The sequence below is a fragment of the Diaporthe batatas genome, assembly GCF_019321695.1.
Source record: "Diaporthe batatas strain CRI 302-4 chromosome Unknown Contig00005, whole genome shotgun sequence".
Classification (NCBI taxonomy): Eukaryota; Fungi; Ascomycota; class Sordariomycetes; order Diaporthales; family Diaporthaceae; genus Diaporthe; species Diaporthe batatas.
Genome location: NW_025408552.1, coordinates 105,401 through 125,581, shown reverse-complemented (window position 1 = coordinate 125,581; position 20,181 = coordinate 105,401). Strand labels below are relative to the sequence as shown.

At 51.9% G+C, this 20,181-nt stretch overlaps 5 protein-coding genes across 5 annotated transcripts; 2 read left to right on the top strand and 3 right to left on the bottom strand.

Moving 5' to 3' along the window:
* Positions 1-3,991: 3,991 nt before the first annotated feature.
* Positions 3,992-5,692, top strand: KVR01_005459 (uncharacterized protein; the record flags this gene model as incomplete). The annotated part of the gene is made up of 3 exons (XM_044787147.1): positions 3,992-4,233; positions 4,305-5,316; positions 5,383-5,692. Exons 1-3 carry the CDS (start codon positions 4,044-4,046, stop codon positions 5,690-5,692), a joined length of 1,512 nt encoding a protein of 503 aa, XP_044645904.1. The 5' UTR covers positions 3,992-4,043.
* A 420-nt stretch (positions 5,693-6,112) lies between these two features.
* KVR01_005447 (uncharacterized protein) lies at positions 6,113-9,403 on the bottom strand. The gene is made up of 3 exons (XM_044786020.1): positions 7,861-9,403; positions 6,906-7,787; positions 6,113-6,834 (listed from the first exon to the last, which is right to left on the bottom strand). The coding sequence occupies exons 1-3, from the start codon at positions 8,809-8,811 to the stop codon at positions 6,484-6,486; spliced, it is 2,184 nt and encodes a 727-aa protein (XP_044645892.1). The 5' UTR covers positions 8,812-9,403; the 3' UTR covers positions 6,113-6,483.
* Positions 9,404-10,553: 1,150 nt separating this feature from the next.
* On the top strand, positions 10,554-12,897 carry KVR01_004978 (uncharacterized protein; the record flags this gene model as incomplete). Its single annotated transcript, XM_044787995.1, has 3 exons — positions 10,554-11,171; positions 11,235-12,242; positions 12,880-12,897. 3 exons carry the CDS (start codon positions 10,554-10,556, stop codon positions 12,895-12,897), a joined length of 1,644 nt encoding a protein of 547 aa, XP_044645423.1.
* A 2,384-nt stretch (positions 12,898-15,281) lies between these two features.
* On the bottom strand, positions 15,282-17,319 carry KVR01_005151 (uncharacterized protein). The gene is made up of 3 exons (XM_044790635.1): positions 15,873-17,319; positions 15,528-15,783; positions 15,282-15,467 (listed from the first exon to the last, which is right to left on the bottom strand). The coding sequence occupies exons 1-3, from the start codon at positions 17,133-17,135 to the stop codon at positions 15,421-15,423; spliced, it is 1,566 nt and encodes a 521-aa protein (XP_044645596.1). The 5' UTR covers positions 17,136-17,319; the 3' UTR covers positions 15,282-15,420.
* Positions 17,320-17,523: 204 nt separating this feature from the next.
* KVR01_005100 (uncharacterized protein) lies at positions 17,524-20,140 on the bottom strand. Its single transcript, XM_044783853.1, has 3 exons — positions 18,810-20,140; positions 18,019-18,724; positions 17,524-17,943 (listed from the first exon to the last, which is right to left on the bottom strand). Exons 1-3 carry the CDS (start codon positions 19,793-19,795, stop codon positions 17,644-17,646), a joined length of 1,992 nt encoding a protein of 663 aa, XP_044645545.1. The 5' UTR covers positions 19,796-20,140; the 3' UTR covers positions 17,524-17,643.
* Positions 20,141-20,181: the final 41 nt, after the last annotated feature.

Here is a 20,181-nt window from a genome sequence, read left to right as displayed (position 1 = left end):
TGGCCATGGTGTGTGTGCAATGCCAGGATGGTGATCCCACGGGTGACGCGTGATGCGAGCACCTGCGGTGCCCTGCTTTGCACAAAATGATATCAAATGCAAGCGGGTTCAGAAAATGTGCCGTCAAGCCAGCGCGTGCGGCCCGAATTGGTCTTTATTGTCGCCGAGCTTCCAGACACGAGACGTATGCTTGGGGCGCCAAGAGTGCATGACTCGGCCTCAAGCCCCATCATGTCAACACAGGTGCCTACAACTCAACGTATTGCTGGCAAGCATAATTTGACCTCCAGCCTGCCACAAGGCTGATGCGAGGCTGGCGCCGAGGCCGTGCTTCAAACGTTGAGAGAGCGACATCGTCACCCGCATATTGTCACTTGCGGGAGAGACAAGGCTCCCATATTGGCACTTTGAGGCATAGTCCCATGGGAGAGGCTTTACGAGGAGATTGGAACAACATTAAAGTTAGGGAAAGCCACTGAGAATGGATCGGTCGGCTCCAAAGCTGACCTGCAATGCGGCTCACAAGGGCGGATAGGACTGGAGTTGGGACAGATGGAGTTTTAAGCATCTGTGATCGGCGTAATTGAATAGACTACCTGTATCTGGATGTCTGTCTTCTCACTCAGACTTCAAATCGTGCTCAAAATTACTCCCACACATTCGCGTTCGAAATTCCATCCCAGTGGAGCTTGACTTTGGGCAACTCTGCTGCAGGGGTCTAAGTACTTTGTCATCTGGATGATAGCATGATACGAGTGGAACAGAATCTCTGAACTGAAATTGCAAAAAGGTTTATAGGTAGCTGACGAAGCAGAGCTCTCAGGAGAGGCCTGGCGCCGTCGGGAGCAATGCCTTCCAGCCTTGTCTGTGCGGTACGAGGCTGAGCCACGTGCCCATAGACGTACTGTATTCTCTTTCCACTGTTATTGGCACTATATTTCTTTAAACGCTAGGTCTTGAGCGTTTACTACTATATAAACGCGCTACATGTATTTTATATATATGGGGATTAAAAACGAAACCATCCACCTAGGAGAGACCTCTATGTACTTTAGTTAATATTTGCTGATTCACACCTGAATAGGACGATTGGAATACGACAGTATTTGAGCCGTATACGCATCGTTCTTGGAGGTGTCTAATGAAACATTTTCGACACATAAAATAAAATGCAACCTTCAAATGCAGGGAATTGTAAACTTCCTCCCGAGGCTTCGATGTTGCCATCAATTAACATCTATGCAACTGCTGGGGCTTAGACCTCAAGGTGAATAGAAACGATACTAGTAGGGCATCATTCAAGAAACATGTATTTGGGACTTTATTATACATATGAAAGACTGCTACCTGTCAATGTCATTACAAGGTACTCGTCAACTAAAAGTTCTGCCGGCCTCGTAGAGGATCACCAACAATGCGAATGGTCCTCAAAGTTGAAGAGAATGCAGGGAAATGACGTGATGCTAGAGAATTGTAGTGAGATCTGATGGAGTCACCGAGACTCTTTCCATTGGGTTGTTGCTAAAACCTGCCTGCATAGACACGCGCTGCCGGTTGCAGCACAAAAGATCACTTGTCGCAGAACACCAACGCAAAGAAAAAGGAAATTGTCATGTCGAGCGTATTATTTTACTGGCTTGGAATCACTTATGTTCGATGACCACAACGCTACTGATGCGTCACTCATGCGGACTCCAGATTTCCTTGTGACAGAGACTGGGATACTGGCATAGTCTTCTGCGCACAAGTCCACTGACAGTCATGAGCCGAGATAACTGGAGGAAAGTTAATGTGCATCTCAAAACTTCCGCACGGCTGAGTACATCAGATATAGCTGAGATCTAGTTGTTGCGCCCATGCCTTTGATCGAATCTGGGGATGATTGATCTGTTGCACATGTAATCTCCAGTCCTTCACTGGAGCCCTGCTCTGACAGGCCATGGTAAACCTCCACTCTCGCAGTGCAACTATCTGGTTTCAAGCCGTGGGCCTTTTCCACATAAAAGTTGGCCTAGATAAATAGCATGACTTCGATGTCAATTGTCTGTCTATCGGTTTGCTGCTGGATGTCTGTATCATTTTTAGGCCACGAGTTGTCCATCTCACCTGCTCAAGTGAAGTTCCCATCTGGGCCACTTGGCCCCCAAAATTGCAACGTTCAGGAGCACCTGCGGATCCACATCATTTGGACAACACGCCAGTACTCGTCCAACCAATGGGAAACTAGACATTGCAATTTCAAAGGGGATGTTGTAGCCCACCCCATGCGAGTGCTGGCATAGCGGCGTGATAGGGTGTGATGTCATAAGTTTTCCAACATTTCGCCAATCGATTCAGAGTCGCACGTGCGGCTCCCCTTGTCACACAGAAAGACTTGCCGCTATCGACACTTTGGCAAAGGAGAGCGAGTGGCTGTATCCATAGGCAGATAGGACAGTTACTGGCGCCAACACCCTGGTGCAAGCTTGCCACCTCCTCTTGGTCAATCCCAAGGGGCAAGGGGCTTGCGCCAAGCGGTGGCATCGTGCCTGTGGCACGTTGACCGACTGCCGCCGAAGCAATCAAATTCGTTGACCCATTACCGAAGCCAGCACCGCGGTCCACTTGAGCTAGGGTTGTTCTGAGTGAGCGTGACCAGCCGATCTGTTTTCCCCCGTATGCCTCACAGCCTCAGTGTAGTTCTTATCTGTTTTCAACACCAAGATCCGGGCCACGGAACCAAATCACGCGAACTAGTGGGCAGCTCCGAGGGGAACCGGTACCGGGCAGCGGCTGTCGCCCTCGGATGCCGTTCTCGGGTCAGCGTTCGCCGACTTTATCGATCATGGTTTCTGTGCTCTGCGGAAAGGGGAAGTAGGCTGTTCTAAAAATGTAAATTTCTCAGGGTTTCTCAGGCTATGCTGATGAATAAATTAATCACTGTCCAAGTCATCGTTATCGGTGGCGTGGGCAGCCATGTCCACCCCCGGTTCCTGAATTCCCTGAGGCCCGGGAGTCGCTTCTACAGTGGAGAGGCCGTGGCTGCTTAGAGCTTGGCCTGCTTGGCGATGGAGCGAGTCAGGCAATCTTGCTGCATCGTCTATCTTATCGCTCCACGTTATCGAGGTGAATAATATCGAAGAATAAAACGCACGGGCTGTGTGAGACGAGTAAGGACTCAATCGCATTCACTGTTGGCTTACAGGTGACAATGTTTCTCATTACGAACAGGCAAATAGGAGGACAAAGAAGTAGTATTTATAAAGGCACAAAAAAAAGACGCACTAAAATTTAGATGCCGATAGATGCTTTTATCCAAGAGTATTCGCCATTGGCCTCGTGCGGCTAGTTTTCAGGGACCAGCAACAGCCTCGCGTTGAGCTTAGCACGGCACTTTAGAGGCCACAACCCGGCCCAGTCCGCTCATCGGTGATTACCGGAAGGTTTGACAGCTCAGGGGCCGTCGGGAAAAGATAACGTCCTGCAGCCTCAGTGGCCCGTCGTCTTTTAAGCTGCAACTGTATTTGCTAGTTGATCGTGCATTTCCGGGAACCTAGAGCTTGGCCTGCCCTGCCCAGGTGCTTCCTGGATTGAATTGCCCTGTCGCGCCTGTCTGGGTCAATATTTAGCAGCCAACCCTTGGGAAGTAACATTATCTGACGCGATGCCATGATGCAACAAAGTCCCGAAGATACGGATAAGGCACATCCATCCTGCCATCCCGCCGCACACGCGTGCATGCTCTCGTGTTTGTACCAGATCCCCGGGATCTTATCTGGGGTTCTCCAATTCACATTAGCCATTAATGGGTAACAGGCTGACAGGGCATTGATCGATAAAGTTGTACAAATGATTGGAGGTTGGGGGTAGCACGGGACTTTCAAGGTTGCTGCTTATATTGTAGATCTCAACCCCCGCATCGAAACAGTCGTCCCTGCGGTTTGTTTTTTTTCTGGCTCGTGCTTCTTGTTGGAGTTGAAGTTGTCATACCTCAACAAGCCCGACTGCCAGTGTTGCTGCATAATCACCGTTACGCAAGCGACGTGCCGACACAGACATCCAATATGGCGGCAGATCCAGTCAAGAACCCCAGCATGGAGGAGTCCACCATCCCCAGGAAGGATATCGACGTCGAGAGCTCCACCGGTGAGACGGCAGTCATTGCCGAGACGGCAAGAGTCTTGGACCACGCCGCCGAAGTCAAGCTCACCCGCAAATTCGACTTTCGCATCCTCCCAATCTTGGCTGTCATGTGTGAGTAAAGGGCCAAGCACACCATCATTTGGTGTTAGGGCTGGCTAGCCAGTTGCTAAGACTCGAAACAGACCTCTTCAACGCGCTGGATAAGGGAAATTTGGGGAATGCTCAGACGGCAGGAATGTCAGACGACCTGGGCTTCAAGTCCAACCAGTACAACATAATCGTCTCGATCTTCTTCGTGCCCTACGTCATCTTCGCGCCCCCGATCGCCATGCTGGGCAAGAAATTCGGCCCCAGCCTCGTCCTCCCGATCCTCATGTTCTGCTTCGGCACCATGACCCTCCTGGTGAGCGCGGCCAAGAACTTCAGCGGCGTCTTTGCCCTGCGCTGGTTCCTGGGAATGGCGGAGAGCGCCTTCTTCCCTCTCGTCATCTACTATCTGACGACCTTCTACCGTCGTGGCGAGCTCGCCCGCCGCCTGGCCCTGTTTTACGCCGCCTCCAACATTGCCAGCGCCTTCGCTGGCCTGCTGTCCTTCGGTGTCTTCCAGATCAAGTCGCACCGCCTCGAGAGCTGGCGCTACCTGTTCATCATCGAGGGCAGCGCCAGCGTGCTCTTCAGCATCTTCGCCTACCTCTACCTTCCTAGGTCAGCCGCCGAGGCCAAGTTCCTCAGCGCCGAGGAGAAGGACCTCGCCCTCTACCGCATGCAGGTCGACTCGTCCTCGGTCGTGTCCGAGAAGTTCAAGCTGCGCGAGGCCCTCAAGATCTTCCGCTACCCGTCCACCTATGCCTTCCTCGCCATCGAGGTCTGCCTCGGCGTCCCACTGCAGTCTGTCTCGCTCTTCCTGCCGCAAATCGTCAGCGCCCTCAAGTACTCCACCGTCAAGACGAACCTGTACACCGTCGCACCCAACGTCACCGGCGCCGTCATGCTGCTGATCCTCGCCTTCAGCTCTGACTTCCTGCGCATTCGATTTCCGTTCATCGTGCTGGGGTTCCTGTTCACCTTCTGCGGGTTCATCATCTTCGCTAGCATCGAGGACGTCACTGCTCAGATCCACGTGGCTTATTTCGCGACTTTCATGATGTGCTGGGGCACTAGTGCTCCCTCGGTTATTCTGAGCACATGGTACAAGTAAGCTATTCATCCAACCTGTTCCAGATTAAGACTCGGAGCAATATTTGCTAACCCAATCCACAGTAACAACATCGCGGACGAGAACAAGCGTATTACGATGACATCCGTCGGTGTGCCGCTGGCGAACCTGATGGGTCTCGTGAGCAGCAACATCTTCATCAAGAAGGAGGCTCCCAAGTACGAGACCGCTCTGATCACGACAGCCGTCTTTGGCGCGACTGGTGCTTTCATTGCGGCGTTGACGGGCGCTTACATGATCTGGGACAATGCAAGGCGCAACAGGAAGGCTGGCGTCAAGACGGACGCCCGAGATGTCCCTACGTCCAAGCTGAGGGACGGGCCTAGTGTGCCCGAGTTCCGGTGGTTCCTGTAAATAGATTTCTTTCATTTTTGTATGATCACTCGAGCGTGCGTATGTATTGGCTAGAAATATAGATCTCCAACAACGAAAAGTTGTCAATCCTCTCCCGTGTGATACCATGGATTCGGCGTACGATTCGGAATACGTTGATATGTACCTAGGTAGTGCCTCGGTCCTTTCTCGACCTGTTACCAAGTGACGCCCGGGCGGGATTCGAAAGCTCGGTAGTTGCCGAGTCCCAGTTATTAGTGTTGTTCGGTGGAGTACTTTGCAAAGTTTCATACTCGTTGAAATAAACTATTTTATTGCTGAAGATGGAGTAGATCCACAGCCAGTGCCACCCACTTCACTGGCACCTAATAAGGCAACTGGCATAATAACGGAGGTTACACATCTACAGTATCTCCATATCCAGGTTTTATCTGTATATGATTACGAAAAAAGTAATGACTGGTATTGATGCGACAATGGCTCTTTCTGGGACTAGTCATAGTCCCCTCAAAGTGTCCGGCGCGGGAAAGGCTGGGGTCAAGTGAGTAGGAAGTGTGTCTTCGGGCGTATGCAGAATAGAAGCGAAATCAGATGATAAGAATGACCAAGGAGGACCCTATAGTCGCACCGAGTACTCCCGCGCATCTATACTATCGCCGTATACATACAAATTAATGCAACCGATAAAATACACACAAAGGAAAAGACACCGTCTGCGAGCACACCTGGGCACTTGGAAAAGACTTGCTCACATCTACCTCGCTTGTTCTGAGCAGGTCTCAATTGATGTATCCCACTTCAGGCGCGACAACTTATTGAAGCCCCGTACTCTCTCTGCTCAGCGTTTTCCCGCTGTATCTTCTTAGCCTTCGCCAGCGAAGCATCTGCTGGGGCTGTTCTGCAACATCAGTTTCCACTGCTTCTTCCAAAAGTTTGCTATCCCCTCTCCTTCGCGGCCAGGGTGCAAATGTGCATGTGTAGTCTTTGCTGTCGATGCATTTCTGATGGAAGACCGAAAGCCTTCTGTGAACTTCCTCAATGCTCATGCGTCTCTTTTCACTTGGATTTGGTGACTTGACTACCAGCATTTGGCCCAGAACGAAATCAAGGAATTCATGGAAGTATTCGGTACACGTTGGCAGGGCATGTAGATCGAGAACGAACTATTTGAAGTTAATTACTGCAAATGATAAAAACCCCTGGAAAAACAATTTTCTGCGTCAAGTAAACTTACATCGAGAACTGCAGGCTTTACCATGGCTCCCACCGTGTTGGTATCGATGCAATGCACGATCTCAAAGAAAGTGTCTGTTGAGTGAAGTCGCAATGGATCGTGTATATTTCTCTTGCGACGGAAATCTTGAAGTAGCTTGTTGCCGCCCAATTGCCAGGCAATGAGTTCTAAGTAGAGACAGCCGAGGGTCCAGATATCGTAGGACGGGCCCACAAACGCCCCTTCGAGATCACACTCTGGGGGTCTGTATGAGAGCGAGTGTGCTACTTGGTTGTTTCGTTTGTAACACAGGCTATGACGAGTACTGAATTCCGTCAATCCGAAGTCTGATATCCTCAAGACTCCTCGGTCGCCGGACTTTTCTGGGTCTCGGAACCAGAGGATATTCTCGGGCTTGATATCACCGTGACGTCCATACAGTTGCTTTCGAAAGTGTCGTTGCTTGTTCGTATCCCGATTCACAGACTTCTGCCCGGGTTCGATGTTCATTGAAGTGCTGCGGCCGGGATTGCGGTGCAGATTTCGAAGGCTGTCTAACCGTCCCGATTTTGACTCAGAAATTTCCGAGTTCGTGCGTCGCCAAGTTTCATAGTGATGAATCTTTGTGAGGCCATTGGCGATTCCGCAGCATTGTTCGGCCAACCAAACCATCCCTTCGTGGTCCAATGTTGGAGCAGGGTGCTTCATCCAGAAACCCTGAAGGTCGGCTTCGGCCCAAGGAAATATGAGGTAGAATTTGCCGAATTGTTCATATGTAGCTAGCAACGACACAAGATGCTGATGGGAGTCACCGCTGAACTTTCTCAGAGTGTTGACTTCCCGCTTGAACTCAGCCTCGTCTCGAGACCGGAGGCATTTCACTGCGAACTTCTGTTCAACAGCCTGAATATACATCGTTAGCCTCTGCTACCTCCAATAAACGTGCCTCGCACTTTTACTCGATTCTGTAACCTACATTAGATTTGGAAAGATTATGGTGGTCGGGATGTATGTCTACTTTGAAGACACTACTGTAACCACCCTCAAACTCCAACTTCTGATATGCAGGCTTATCGATGACGAATCGGCTGTCTTGGGTGAAAGGAAGCGCCTCCTGGTCTTGGAGTTGAAGGTGTTTGACTTCTTTTTGCGAGCCAAGCTGGAAAAATGGAGCTATCGTGGTCCACTGCCACTCTTCGAACCTCCAGATTGCTGTGTAGGACCACTTCCGGAAGCTTTTGAGAGTATTGGTTTGTCCCTTTCGTATAAGGTGGTAGAAGTTTGGCAGCTCTTCTGGTGGAGCTGACTTATTCAAAGGAAGGTCCGCGTCTGAAACATTCTCTTCTATAAAACGGACGATATCGTTGGATTTCTCACAAAGGACCAAGATCGCGAATATTCTTTTGAAACCGCTTCGGGATCCATGAGCACTGGAAGTTTTGTGACATATTCCACTTGTTAGTTCCTCAATCTGGTGCGGAGCCCAGTCTTCAAAGCACATCTCCAGCTCTTGCCTCACGTATTCCTCGGACATCAATGCCATAAGATCATTTTCCGGGAAAAAGCCCTTCTTCTCTTCGTGGCCTGGGATCTTTCTGAGTATGCTGAGAAGTCTGTTTTGCAGTGGTATCTGGTTGATTCCATAGACTGAAAGAGGCGGACTGGGGGGACACTCGAGACTTGGATTGTCGTGTGCATCGCTATGGTCACAGGACCGCAGACTGCCGGCATTTGAGATGCGACTTCGTGATAGCGGTAGACCAGACGAGCCGCTTGTACAAAGCGGGCCATTTCCAGAGGACTCATTTCCGCCAATTAAGCCTGGCTGGACAACGATATGTTTATCCTCAATATCCGACTTGATGCTGGATCCATTTGTGAATAGATGTCTTTCAGACTTGGAATACGACGATGTGTACGAGTCCATTGCAGGTGCTCTGCTGTGGAATGGAAGGTTGATATCAGATGCAGGAACAGGTATCCCAAGGAAGGACACAGGAAAACTCTGACAACGTGCGTGCTTCGGTCCCCCTATTATAAATCCCTGCGTACTGGGAGGCAAGGCATTTACTAATGTCACTTTCGCCCCTAGTCATCCTGACTTATCAAATCTACCTTGTGAGGCACATACGGAGTTGCACAAGTGGCAGTGGCGGAAGTAGAAATTTCGGAAAAGAAAAAAGAATTTGTCGGTGCCAGCGCTCTCTCAATAAAGTTTTTCCACTGTCAGATTAGTGTGGCGCAGATTCCAATCAGCCGTAGGCTGACAACAGTGCCCTGTCATCCACGAATCATTCATTCCTTCTGCACTTGGCAGAGACACGTCGGGCCGGGCCACGCAGCAGATTCCAAAACATCGAGAATTGAAAGACGCTTGAGCCCAAGGCAGACTTGCATTGCCTTCTTGTCGTGCAATGCCACGATTTTGGGCATCGACTTCCTCCTACGCGAGCCTTGCAGCCAGGAAACGTTCTGCCACGCGTGCCATCGACTGTGGCTTGCTTAATGCCGAAGTCTTAACATGGTAGGGGAATCATGGTAGCACGTCAAGAAAAGGGGGGGGGTACAAATGTATTAAATCATGCCGCGTGCCCTCCGTATTGCCACGTCACACAACATGATTCCAACCGGTGAAAGCCTTGTGGACCGCCTGTGCAGGTGGCTGACAGGGGCGTTTGGCTGCGGCCGCATGCTGCGCCTTTGCGGGCTTTTCCGGGACCAGTGCCAATGACATTCCAGAGCGGTTAGGCTGGCTGCTTGAATGTGTGCACCGCATCGGCTGAGTCCCCCCTGTGCACAGCGAGGTGCATTCTTCCAGGAGATATACCTTCCTAATCAAGCGGCCATTTTGCTGGTGACCGAGCAAACCCCCGCGGCTCATGCCTCCTCCCACATCACGCCCACCTCTTTGTCACAACCGGCTTCTGTACGCCCCTTGTGTACACCGCGAGTGCATATTCAATGATGAAGAGGCCCGAACAAACTCTTGGAGTGGGACAGCAGTCGGCACTCGCCCTATTGCTGCTCAGGATGTAATTTATTCGGTCTCTGAACAAGAGCCAGACAGCACGAAAGGGGAGGAAACAAATAAAGTCCATGGACCTTGAACATCTGAGGGGATATTCAACCTTGTCCCAGGAGATGAAACCCTCAAAGTATGGGAGCAAAGACACCGCTTGTATCTGCTTGTGAGGTTTTAGCCGGTTGGTTCGCATCTGGCCGGTTTCAGAGACCTCGGGACCAGACGAGGACGCAAAGCAAAGGAAAGATAAGGAAGCCGGTGAGTTCGAGATCGAGACGGTGTGCTGACTGCAGATGTGAGGGTTGTATGGCAGCAAAGTCGAGACTTGTGCCAAATAGGACGAGATCTTGACCCTCCTAGTTCTTCAAGCACTCCGCATCTCGGGCCTGCAATGCGCTGCGCTCATTCAGCGGTCGAGCCCACCTATCATTGATCTTTATCTTATTTGTAAACGACGAGTATCATCGAATCGGAGTGGACTCCTCATATCGGACGAGGATTTCTTCCGCAGAGCCTCATCCTGCCTGGATCAAGGGTCGCAAACTTAAATGAGGGGTCCCCTACCCAGAGCCTCGCTGGAAAAAAATGAGTCAGAATAGGCTCGCACATTCCAAATCTACGTGTCCTTCGAAGACCATTGAAGCCATATGGCTGAGACTGCCAGTCGGACAATGTCGTCCCCATCAAACATCACGTCCTTGTCATTGGAAGATCAGGTTTCGGCACGTCTGACCCAGAACCATTTCCCCTATGGCTGGAAACAGAAGTATATGCCTTCACGGCGTCTCGATGAACTTGTGACCAGACCCGCGATCATTCGTGAGTTTCTCAAGGACGACGACTCAGACGAACGTGACGCAAGTCAAGCACGAATCGATGAAGATCTCATCACGTTCATTGTAACTTCAGGAAAGAAATTGTTCGCGATTAGCTTGGCCATCAACATCGGTTCATCTCCACTCCACCGTACAATGAAGGTCTTCTGGAAGTCAAATTATACGGACCAGCATCTTCCGGTTACTCTCGGAGACACTAAATTCCCGCAGTCTCGGCTGAAATGGGGACCGAGCAAGATGGAAAATTTCACAGACATGCAGTGGAGGTATCTGGTTCCCATGATCGAGCAAAATGGATCTCACATACGGATTGGGAATCGGGAAATACTGCCATTTTGTTTGGTAGATGAACAAAGGAGAGAGGGCACGTTCAGTAACGTCTGGCAGGTGAGAATTCACGAGGAACAACAGACAGAGCCAATGCAAATGGTACGTTCCCACAGTTTTTCTACTAATAGTAGCGCTACACTGACTTGACTCGATGTACTACAGTTCGATGGTAGTGGCAAATTGGCCACTGCAGCGATTAAAGAGCTCAAATTACCTGCTGATAGCTCGCATCAAACATCGGAGGCGGAAGCCTTGTGGGAGAGAGAAGCGAGTGCTCTCAAAGCCGTGAATAGACTTCGACACGAGCACATCATTGAAATGAAGGCCATGATTACCTGGAAGGGTAAAGGGACTTATTTCATGTTCCAGTGGGCCGACGGTGGCAGCCTACGCGACTTCTATGCAAAAATACCCCAGCCTCCTCAAGACGCAACATTTGTCAAGCAAATTCTCCTGCAGTTGACGGGGCTTTCAAGTGCTCTCAATGCGCTGCACAATTACAGACCACACGACTTGAACAATGCGTCGTACCGCCATGGTGATCTGAAGCCTGAGAACATACTCAGATTCAAAGATGGCACAAAGGTCGGGCTGCTCAAAATAGCAGATTTGGGCTTGGCGAAACTTCACCTTTCCGAGACCAGCAAACGTGGACCCACAGTCACACGACATGGAACCCCTCTGTATGAGCCACCCGAAGTCATATTAGAGCCCGAAATAGCTCGTTCCCGGCAGTACGACATCTGGTCTATGGGCTGCGTGCTTTTGGAGCTTCTCGTGTGGCTCATGTACGGCTATGACGAGCTCGTGCGATTCAACGAGAGCATGACCTCTGCTCTGGGAAACAGCAGCGTATACTGGGTAATGGAAGACACTGACCCGCCGAGCCGTTCTGCGAGTGTGCATCCCAGCGTCGTGGGATGTATGGACATCATGGGCAAAGACTTGCAGCATACCGGAGAGACAGCCCTCGGCGATCTCTTGTCATTGGTCAAGTACAGACTCCTCGTGGTTCGATTGCCACGAACGACGCGGTCTAGTTCTTCTGGACGGAACAGTAGCTCTCAACCAGCTCCTTCAGACTGCCGTGCGAAGGCAGCGGACCTCGAGAATGCCATGCAACGAATTCTGAACAGAGCGGAGCGCGACAAAACATACGCGTCCACGAACGTCCGAGGACACGACCTTGTTCGTCGAATCGAGGCGATGAGATCCGGAACAATTATTCCATCGCAATTCAGCATGAATGTCCCGGTTGTTAGAAGACAGGAAGTAAGTATACCCTGCTAGTCATCCAAAGCAACTACAGACACAAACTGAGAGTTGGGTCTTGTTGTCCACCTCTTAAACTGCAGTGGTCGGAATTTCTCACCTCTTGCGATAGAGATAACCGTCCATTTTCTCGATTCGATTTCTCCGAAGCAAAATTGATATTAACTTGGATTAGTATGTGAGATGACCACCCATATTCTTCAACCTTCTCTCAATCGTTCATACTCAGCTAACTTAGAGAAAACGGTAGTCTGTAAGTATTAGGATTCATTTTGCCATATTACTCACCCAAATGCTAACATTCTTTGTCACTTGAGCATGTAGGTTACCGTCCCTGGCGAACATGATTCGTGTTTGAGAACTAGTATTCTTTCACTCTAGAATACTACACGCAGTCACTCACAAATTCTATAGCCTGTAAGTTGCACGCGAGGTCTGGACTGTTCTATTGAATACAGCCGCTAACGAATGATAGCCCGTAGGTCTTTTTCTCAACACTCTCGTGAAATGCACCCTTGGGAAACATCGCTTCGAGTTGTTTCACATAATCTAACGATTTCTTAACAGCTGAACGACATATGGGAATTTGCAGTAAGTAACAGTGCTGCGGAAGGATTGATTCACATTTCAGGAGTATCGGATACCTTCCCTACGTCATCTCCTTCATCGAGACTATGCGACACATGCGGACTTATGGAGGTCTGGGCACAACCATTTCGAATCGAGGATGATTTAACATCATTGGAGAAGTACTCTGTTGGCTGCGAGTTCTGTAATATGAGGTTGAAAGTGTGCATGAGGTTCAATTTCCAATCTCACACCAAAATTCGGTTCGACAGGTTGGGCTCCACCATCAGAGTCAACGAAAGATATCCTCCGGTCTTCACGGTATCTCAAGATCCAGGTATGGGTTGCCTGATGCGCTCTTGAGCCTCATTATTGACTAAACGAATGCGCAGAGTCTTGTGGCAATTCATTAGTTCCATACCTGCAGATAGGACCACCGCAGCTGCCAGGCGTTGGGAGCTCATCTCATTTTCGCACTCTTCGTCAACTTCTCACGGATTGCGATCATCAACACCCAGGATGCAAGCAGATCAGGAATTATCCTTTGCCGAAACGGCTCATTGATGTGGGTTCTGAGACCAATCCGAAGATCAGCTTACATGAAACATCACCAAATGTGGGCATGGAATACTTGGCACTATCACATCCATGGGGAAACCCTCCGCATTTCTGCACCTTCAGGAGGAACCTAAGCGACTACTATCGCGGTATTGATTTCTCCGATCTGCCTGCAACATTCAAGGACGCCATAATAGTTACCAGGAGCCTCGGACTCAGATATTTATGGATCGACTCGATTTGCATAATACAAGGACAAGATGGCGATTTCTCCGAGCAGGCAGAACAAATGGAGAACATCTTCTCTCAGGCCTACTGCGTTCTTGCAGCGAGTTCTGCAACAAGCCAGCAAGACGGGTTTCTTCACCCTCGGCGCAGGCGGGACGTCGTACATTTTGAAACCAATAACAAGCCGACAATCCATGTCGGAGACTTCATGGACAATTTTGACCAACACGTTCTGCAAAGTCCTCTTAACCGACGAGGATGGGTGTTACAGGAAAGGGCATTGGCGAGGAGAACTATCTACTTCACTTCTGAGCAAACATTCTGGGAGTGCGGAGCCGGTGTGCAGTGCGAGACCATGACGAAGATGAACAAGTAGGATCATTGCACTCCTCGAAGCATTGCGGTTTATCAATGAATTTCTGACATATTTCCCACGCAGTACACTTGCATCCTTCCTTGGCGACCCGGCTTTCCCCAAAGTCGCAATGGAGTCTTCACGAGGAGGGAAGATCCGGCTATACCAGGATCTCTACTCGCGCTACTCTCGTTTGGGGCTCTCACACCAGCAAGATCGCCCAATCGCGATCTCAGGGCTTGAGAAGCGCCTGATCGAAAGCTTCGACGTCCACGGGGCTTTCGGCGTTCTCGACGATGGCAAACACGGATTACTGCGACGCAGCTTGCTGTGGTGCAGAGGCTCTGACCAGCCAAGCCTCGAGAGAGTGGATTTCCAGGAGACTGAGCGACAGCAAACGCCACACCGAGCACAACACCCACCCTCATGGTCGTGGATGGCTTATAAGGGCGGTATTGACTACCTCGACCTTCCTTTTGACAGAATAGATTGGGAAGAGCACGATATTCTGTCGCCGTGGTCTAGTTATCAGCCTGGAACGAGATACAGCAGCAAGTGGGGGGAGAAAAACACCTTGCTAGGATTGAGTGTCATTCCCAGGAGATTTGACATTGGGACTGTCCAGAGAAAAGACTCGATGCTCATTTATGACACACCATCCAGCTCCGCAGGAGCGCCTCCAGGCCTGAAGTGTGTCATCTTGGGGAAAATGAGGAAGTCACTTCGACCAGAACATGAGAGGCTGCACTATGTCATGTTAGTTAGGCCAACATTCAATACTGGTACCCATGGCAAGACGGTATACGAGAGAGTTGGTGTTGGATATATGCCTGGATTTCTTATAGACGTGGATGGGCCTGCGTCAATGGAGATGATTTACTGATTAGGACTTCAATTGACGGCTATCTTTAAGATACATTTTCAGGCCGTGTGCTTTCTGACTTTCTTTTACTTTATTAGCATCAGGGTCTTTCTTTTCCAAAGAAACGGAAAATAAATTCTTCGCGATTCAGCATTTTCTACTTTATGAAGGGACCGCATATGCTTTTTGGAATGTATCCGGATTAAGAAGGCAACCACTTTCATCACTGCATTATACTGTCCACAACCCCAAAAACCACCAGAACCAGGACAACCAGACTTTTGGTCTAGAGAACTTGTGAGAATCACCAGTTGACGCCGCCAAAAGGTCATTCACGGAGCTCCATTTCTTCGGGAGCGGGTGAGGCCGCTGGCCATGGAGATCCTGCGTCCTGGTATGAAGCTTCCGTCCATGTTAGGGCACCGTAGACGAGGTTCAAAAGATTGTGTCAACATAAATGTGAGTAGGTATCATTGATGATGTATATGTGACATATGAGGACCAAGCTACGGCTCTTCTTCCACATCGTCGACGGGGTCGTGCCGCAATAATTCTGCCTTTACGTCAGCAATTTGAAGCGGATTCGCGGGGGTGAGATATGGAAGTTTCCTACCACGACGCTCTGGGGCCCTGCTGCTTGCCTTCCCAGGGCGCTCCTGTTCGATGCCAAACAGCGATGCCATCTCTTCGAGGGTTTTGCCTCTGGTCTCGACAAGACAGTAGCGAACAAATATGAACGCAAGGACATTAATGGCGGCCAATATCAAGTAGAGACCCCATGAGATTGCCGTCATGATAGGCGGTGTGACTTGAGCAACAAGGAAGTTGGCAATCCAGAGCGATGCCGTGCAAAGGGCGTTCCCTTTCGACTGTGGCGGTGTAAGTCTCCAACTTATAGTCACCATTTCTTTTTTTTTTTTTTTTTGGAGTCACGAATCTGGGGGCAACATGTACTCACTCTTAAAGATATAGGGAAGATCTCGGCAGCGTAGAGCCAGCTACCAGAGCTCCATGACATATTGAAGAAGGTGAAGAACATGAATGGGAACAGAATAATAGCATAATTCCGAGGGTCACCAGGGTTGCTCTCAGCGTGCCTCTGCAGAACCGCAATGCCGATTAGAGCTGTGAACATGCCGACGAGGCCCAGCTGCAGCCACGTCTTCCGCCCTAGCCTGTCGTAGTAGAAGATGGGGATCCACGAGGACAAGAACAGCACAACGCCAACACCGCTTGTTGCCAAGTTGGCAATATTTGGGTCGGTGATGCCGCCGTTGTGGAAGAGCTGCGGGGTATAGTAGAATATCGCATTGGTCCCCGTCACCTGCTGCAGGAACTGGATCGTGACGCCAAGCAGCGTGACGCGGAGGACAGGGCCGCGGAACATATCCAGCCAGCCAGCCCGTTCCACATCCCCGCGGGCCTGCTCCTCGCCGACCGTGTCTTTGATCTCGGCCATCTCGACGGCGGCCGCCTCCTCGCCATGGAGGCGCGTGAGCACCTCGAGCGCACAGTCATAGCGCTCCTGCGCGACCAGCCACCGCGGGCTCGGCGGGACCCACGAGGACCGCCAGCACCCGGCAGCCAGCAGCGCGGCGGGGAGGACCTGCAGGACGACGGGGAGGCGCCACCAGCCGTCCGACGGCACGAGGAGGAAGCAGGCGTAGTCGACGAAGAAGACGGCCATCTCGGCAAAGCACAGTATCATCAGCTCGATGCCGACGACGCGGCCCCGCAGGGAGGGCGGGCTGATCTCGGAGATGTACAGCGGCACGCCGGCGGCGAAGGCCCCGACGCCCAGGCCCGTGACGAAGCGCCCGGCCGTCATCTGCGCGACGGTCGAGCTGGCCGCCTGGGCGAGCGCGCCGGCGATGGCCAGCACGGACGCGAGGGAGAGGGTGCGCTCGCGGCCCAGGGCGTCGGCCGCGGCGCCGGCGGAGAGGGCGCCCGCCGCGCACGACAGGTTGTAGATGCTGACCACGAGGCCGACGGCCCAGTCGCTCGGGTGGCCCATGAGGGTGTTCCAGCGCTCGTCGGCGACGATCATGCCCATGACGCCCTGGTTCCAGCCGAACAGGAACCCGCCCAGGGAGACGAAGGCGGTGAGCGAGTAGACATATCCCGGGCTGGGGGGCCGCTTGGAGGCCGGACTCGAGCCCCGGGGCGGCCGGATGAGCTTTGTCTGTTTGAGGGAGCCGAGGAGTCTCGTTATGGCGGCCATGCCTTGGGTCTCAGGGCCGGGTGGCTGTTCCAAGTTGGATGGGCGTGGCGGTGTGCGGGAGTGATACTTCAAGTTATTAGTAGCCTATGGACGGACGGCCAGTGAGAGGAGACTGCGGACGTCGATACCAGTGAATAAAATCAGGCTGGCACAAATGCTACTTGTCGCCCAAGGGACGACGTTGGTGTGATCACGGTGAGACAACGTTTTGGTAGCACGACGTTGACACAAGGCGGCTTGCCAAGCCCCTGCCAGTGTGGATTATTATTAGCGCCCGAGGACGGTTATTCCGGGATGCCCCTTTTACAGCTTGAGCGCCAGTGGCATCTCGCTCAAAATTCCACGGACAAAATACTGAGTACAATATATCCAAGACTAATAGTAAGAAAGAATATTCTAGGATCATTGGCTTCCCGCCCCTCGTTACCCATCAAAGCATCCATCTGTTGTTGGTGACGACGCAGCACCCAAGACCCAGCCCTGGTTGAATGATACAGAATGAGCCAGGTCAGGGGTCGTAGGTATGAGCCAAGTCGCCCAGGATCTCATCAGACTTAGTCACGGGGATGGCATCAAAGTGGCCAGTCCACGTCCCGGAGCCGATGCCCTGATACGCCGCCCGCTGAAGCTGCAAGCTCTCCGTCGTCGCCCATTCCAGGCGGGAGTAGCCCGCGATTTTCTTCCGGTGGTACAGGCAGTCCTGGATGGGCTCAAGGAGATACGAGATGGCGATGATGACGGTGCCGACCACGTAGGTGAAGTATATCCCAAACAGGCTGAAAGATGTAGACTTGGTGCTCAATATCTTCTTGAGTCCCCATGGACCTGGTCAGCACGTAGTCACCCTTATGGTCTGCAAATAGATGGCTTACAATCGGCTTACCTGACTGTTGCAGAAAGCATTCTGAATGTGCGAGCTCGGCGGACGGATCGTGTACGGCTCCAGACCCTCGGACGGCCCAACGGCGACATCGACCAGCCCCGCCTGCGTGGACGCGAGGGCCGTGGCCCACCAGCGCTCCACGTCAAGCTGCCACTGGTTCCCCGCCAGCGACCCCATGACGCCCTCCCTCATGACGTTCTGGGAGGACAGCGAGAACAGCCCGAGCTGCGCCAGCGTGTCCGACACGGAGATGCTGCCCCCGTACGCCACGACGGCCGTGAACCACTGGAACCGCTGGCCGAGGGGGTTGTCCTCCACAAAGCCGCCCTCCATCACCGCCTCCTCGGAGATGTTGAAGACGCCGGCCGACTGGGCCTGGTAGTCAAAGAAGCCCTTCAGCGGCCCGCAGTGGCCGGCGTCGCCGTTGCAGATCTGGTACTGCTGCAGGCAGCCCAGGGGCGAGGCCGCCTCCTCCGCGCTGTAGGCCACCTGAGCGGATTCTTCTTCGGGGCCGAAGAATTGCCATTTCTCGCCCGGCACCGTTCCGCGGTACCACGGGTCGATGGTGCTCTCTGTGTAGCGCACGCCGTTTGCGACGAGGAACGCGATCGTCAGGTCTCCGTCGTCTCGAGACAGCTCGGGGATGGGATGGAAGTCCGAGGAAGTATCTGGGATAGGTGCGGGTATGTGGTATGCGCGGATCGCCCTGTCTCGAGCAACATAGTCAGCTCACAGGCACTTATTTCGGGTTGCGGTGGGGTGTGGGTAAAATTCACAGGGGGTTGACTTACGCCACTTGAAGGACTCTCCCTCTCCCTTTGGTATGGTCGTCCCTGATGTCGGGATACTGGGACTTGAGATCTGGAGCCTCAAAGGTAAAGTCCTGATCTTGGAACGCGTTTGATGGCCCGTAGTAGTACCTCGTGAAATTCCCCGAGGGAAGGGCAATGTTGCGCGAGTAATTGCCAGTCTTCAATGGTGCGCATTGGAGTGTACTCCGGTACAGGATGCGTTGACTCGCCGGAGAATTAATGCCGAGAAGCTTGCTGGTGTCGATGTGGCCAGTGTCCATGTAGATATTCGAGTCGTTGCTGCGGCAGACACTGCTGTCGAATGGGCACGGTGCATTACGGTCGATGAAGCTAGTAAGCCTCGGCTGGACAAACTTTGTGCAGTCAAAGGCCCGGGATGTGTTCACATAGCACTGCTGTGCATAATTTGCAGCGTTGAACAGCGAGTTGGCAGCGTAGGTCAGCTCGGGGTTCCCAGAACCATTGACGACCGGACTGACGATTCCGCAGTGGGACCCATCTAGGAGGACCTCATTGCCGATTCCTGTCGACAGCTGTGATGAGAAGCCTCCGGCCAGGGTGAAGGCTGCGGCACATAAGACGGCTGTGAAAACGAGCGGCATGGCACGTGAAAGCAGCCGGTCGGCTACCTTGCGCCACGTCCAGACCAACTGAGAAAGGGTCCAGAGACTTGCGAGTGCTGACGCCGAGTTTCGAAGAATAGCTTGTCGTTGATGATGCAGGGCGTCACGTGGTTCTGATGTAGAAAATCTCTTGTGTGCTATGAAGCAAAGAATGCGCCAGAAACGCGTTGATACGAGGCTGATGAAGACGGCTGTGAACGAGAGGAGATAATTACCGTCCTTCCGGGACAGAGTAAGTGTGGCTCCCATGATGCGCCCTCGAGACCAGTTCGTCCAGACGCCATGATGAACTGCGTAATCTGCAGCTGACATCGCGCTGCTCCAGGAATTCGGGTCACTCATCTTGGGAATGTGCTCAGAGGTGTGATATATTTGCAGGTGGACCGGAAGAGACTGTCATGGAAAGGAAGATGATATTTCGAGTAATAGTCAAGGCATGAGGCAAAAGACGTTAGGTAATGAGTTATGAGTAAAGACAGGACTGGCATGGTCTTAATCATATTTCTAAAACACATTCGTTGCGGTCTCTTATATGACCAACTATGAGCAGTTCTGTCGTGTCGCAAGCTGTGTAAGTGTGCAAGGCAGACCTGAGACCCTTGGAACCCAAATTGCCCCTTGAGAGCGGCTGGATTTTCTGCTCGCACACCGTATCAGGTTCTTCAAGCGGCGTGAGTGGCAACAATCTGGGGGCTCCAAGATAACACCGGGCCAGTGAAGTGATATTG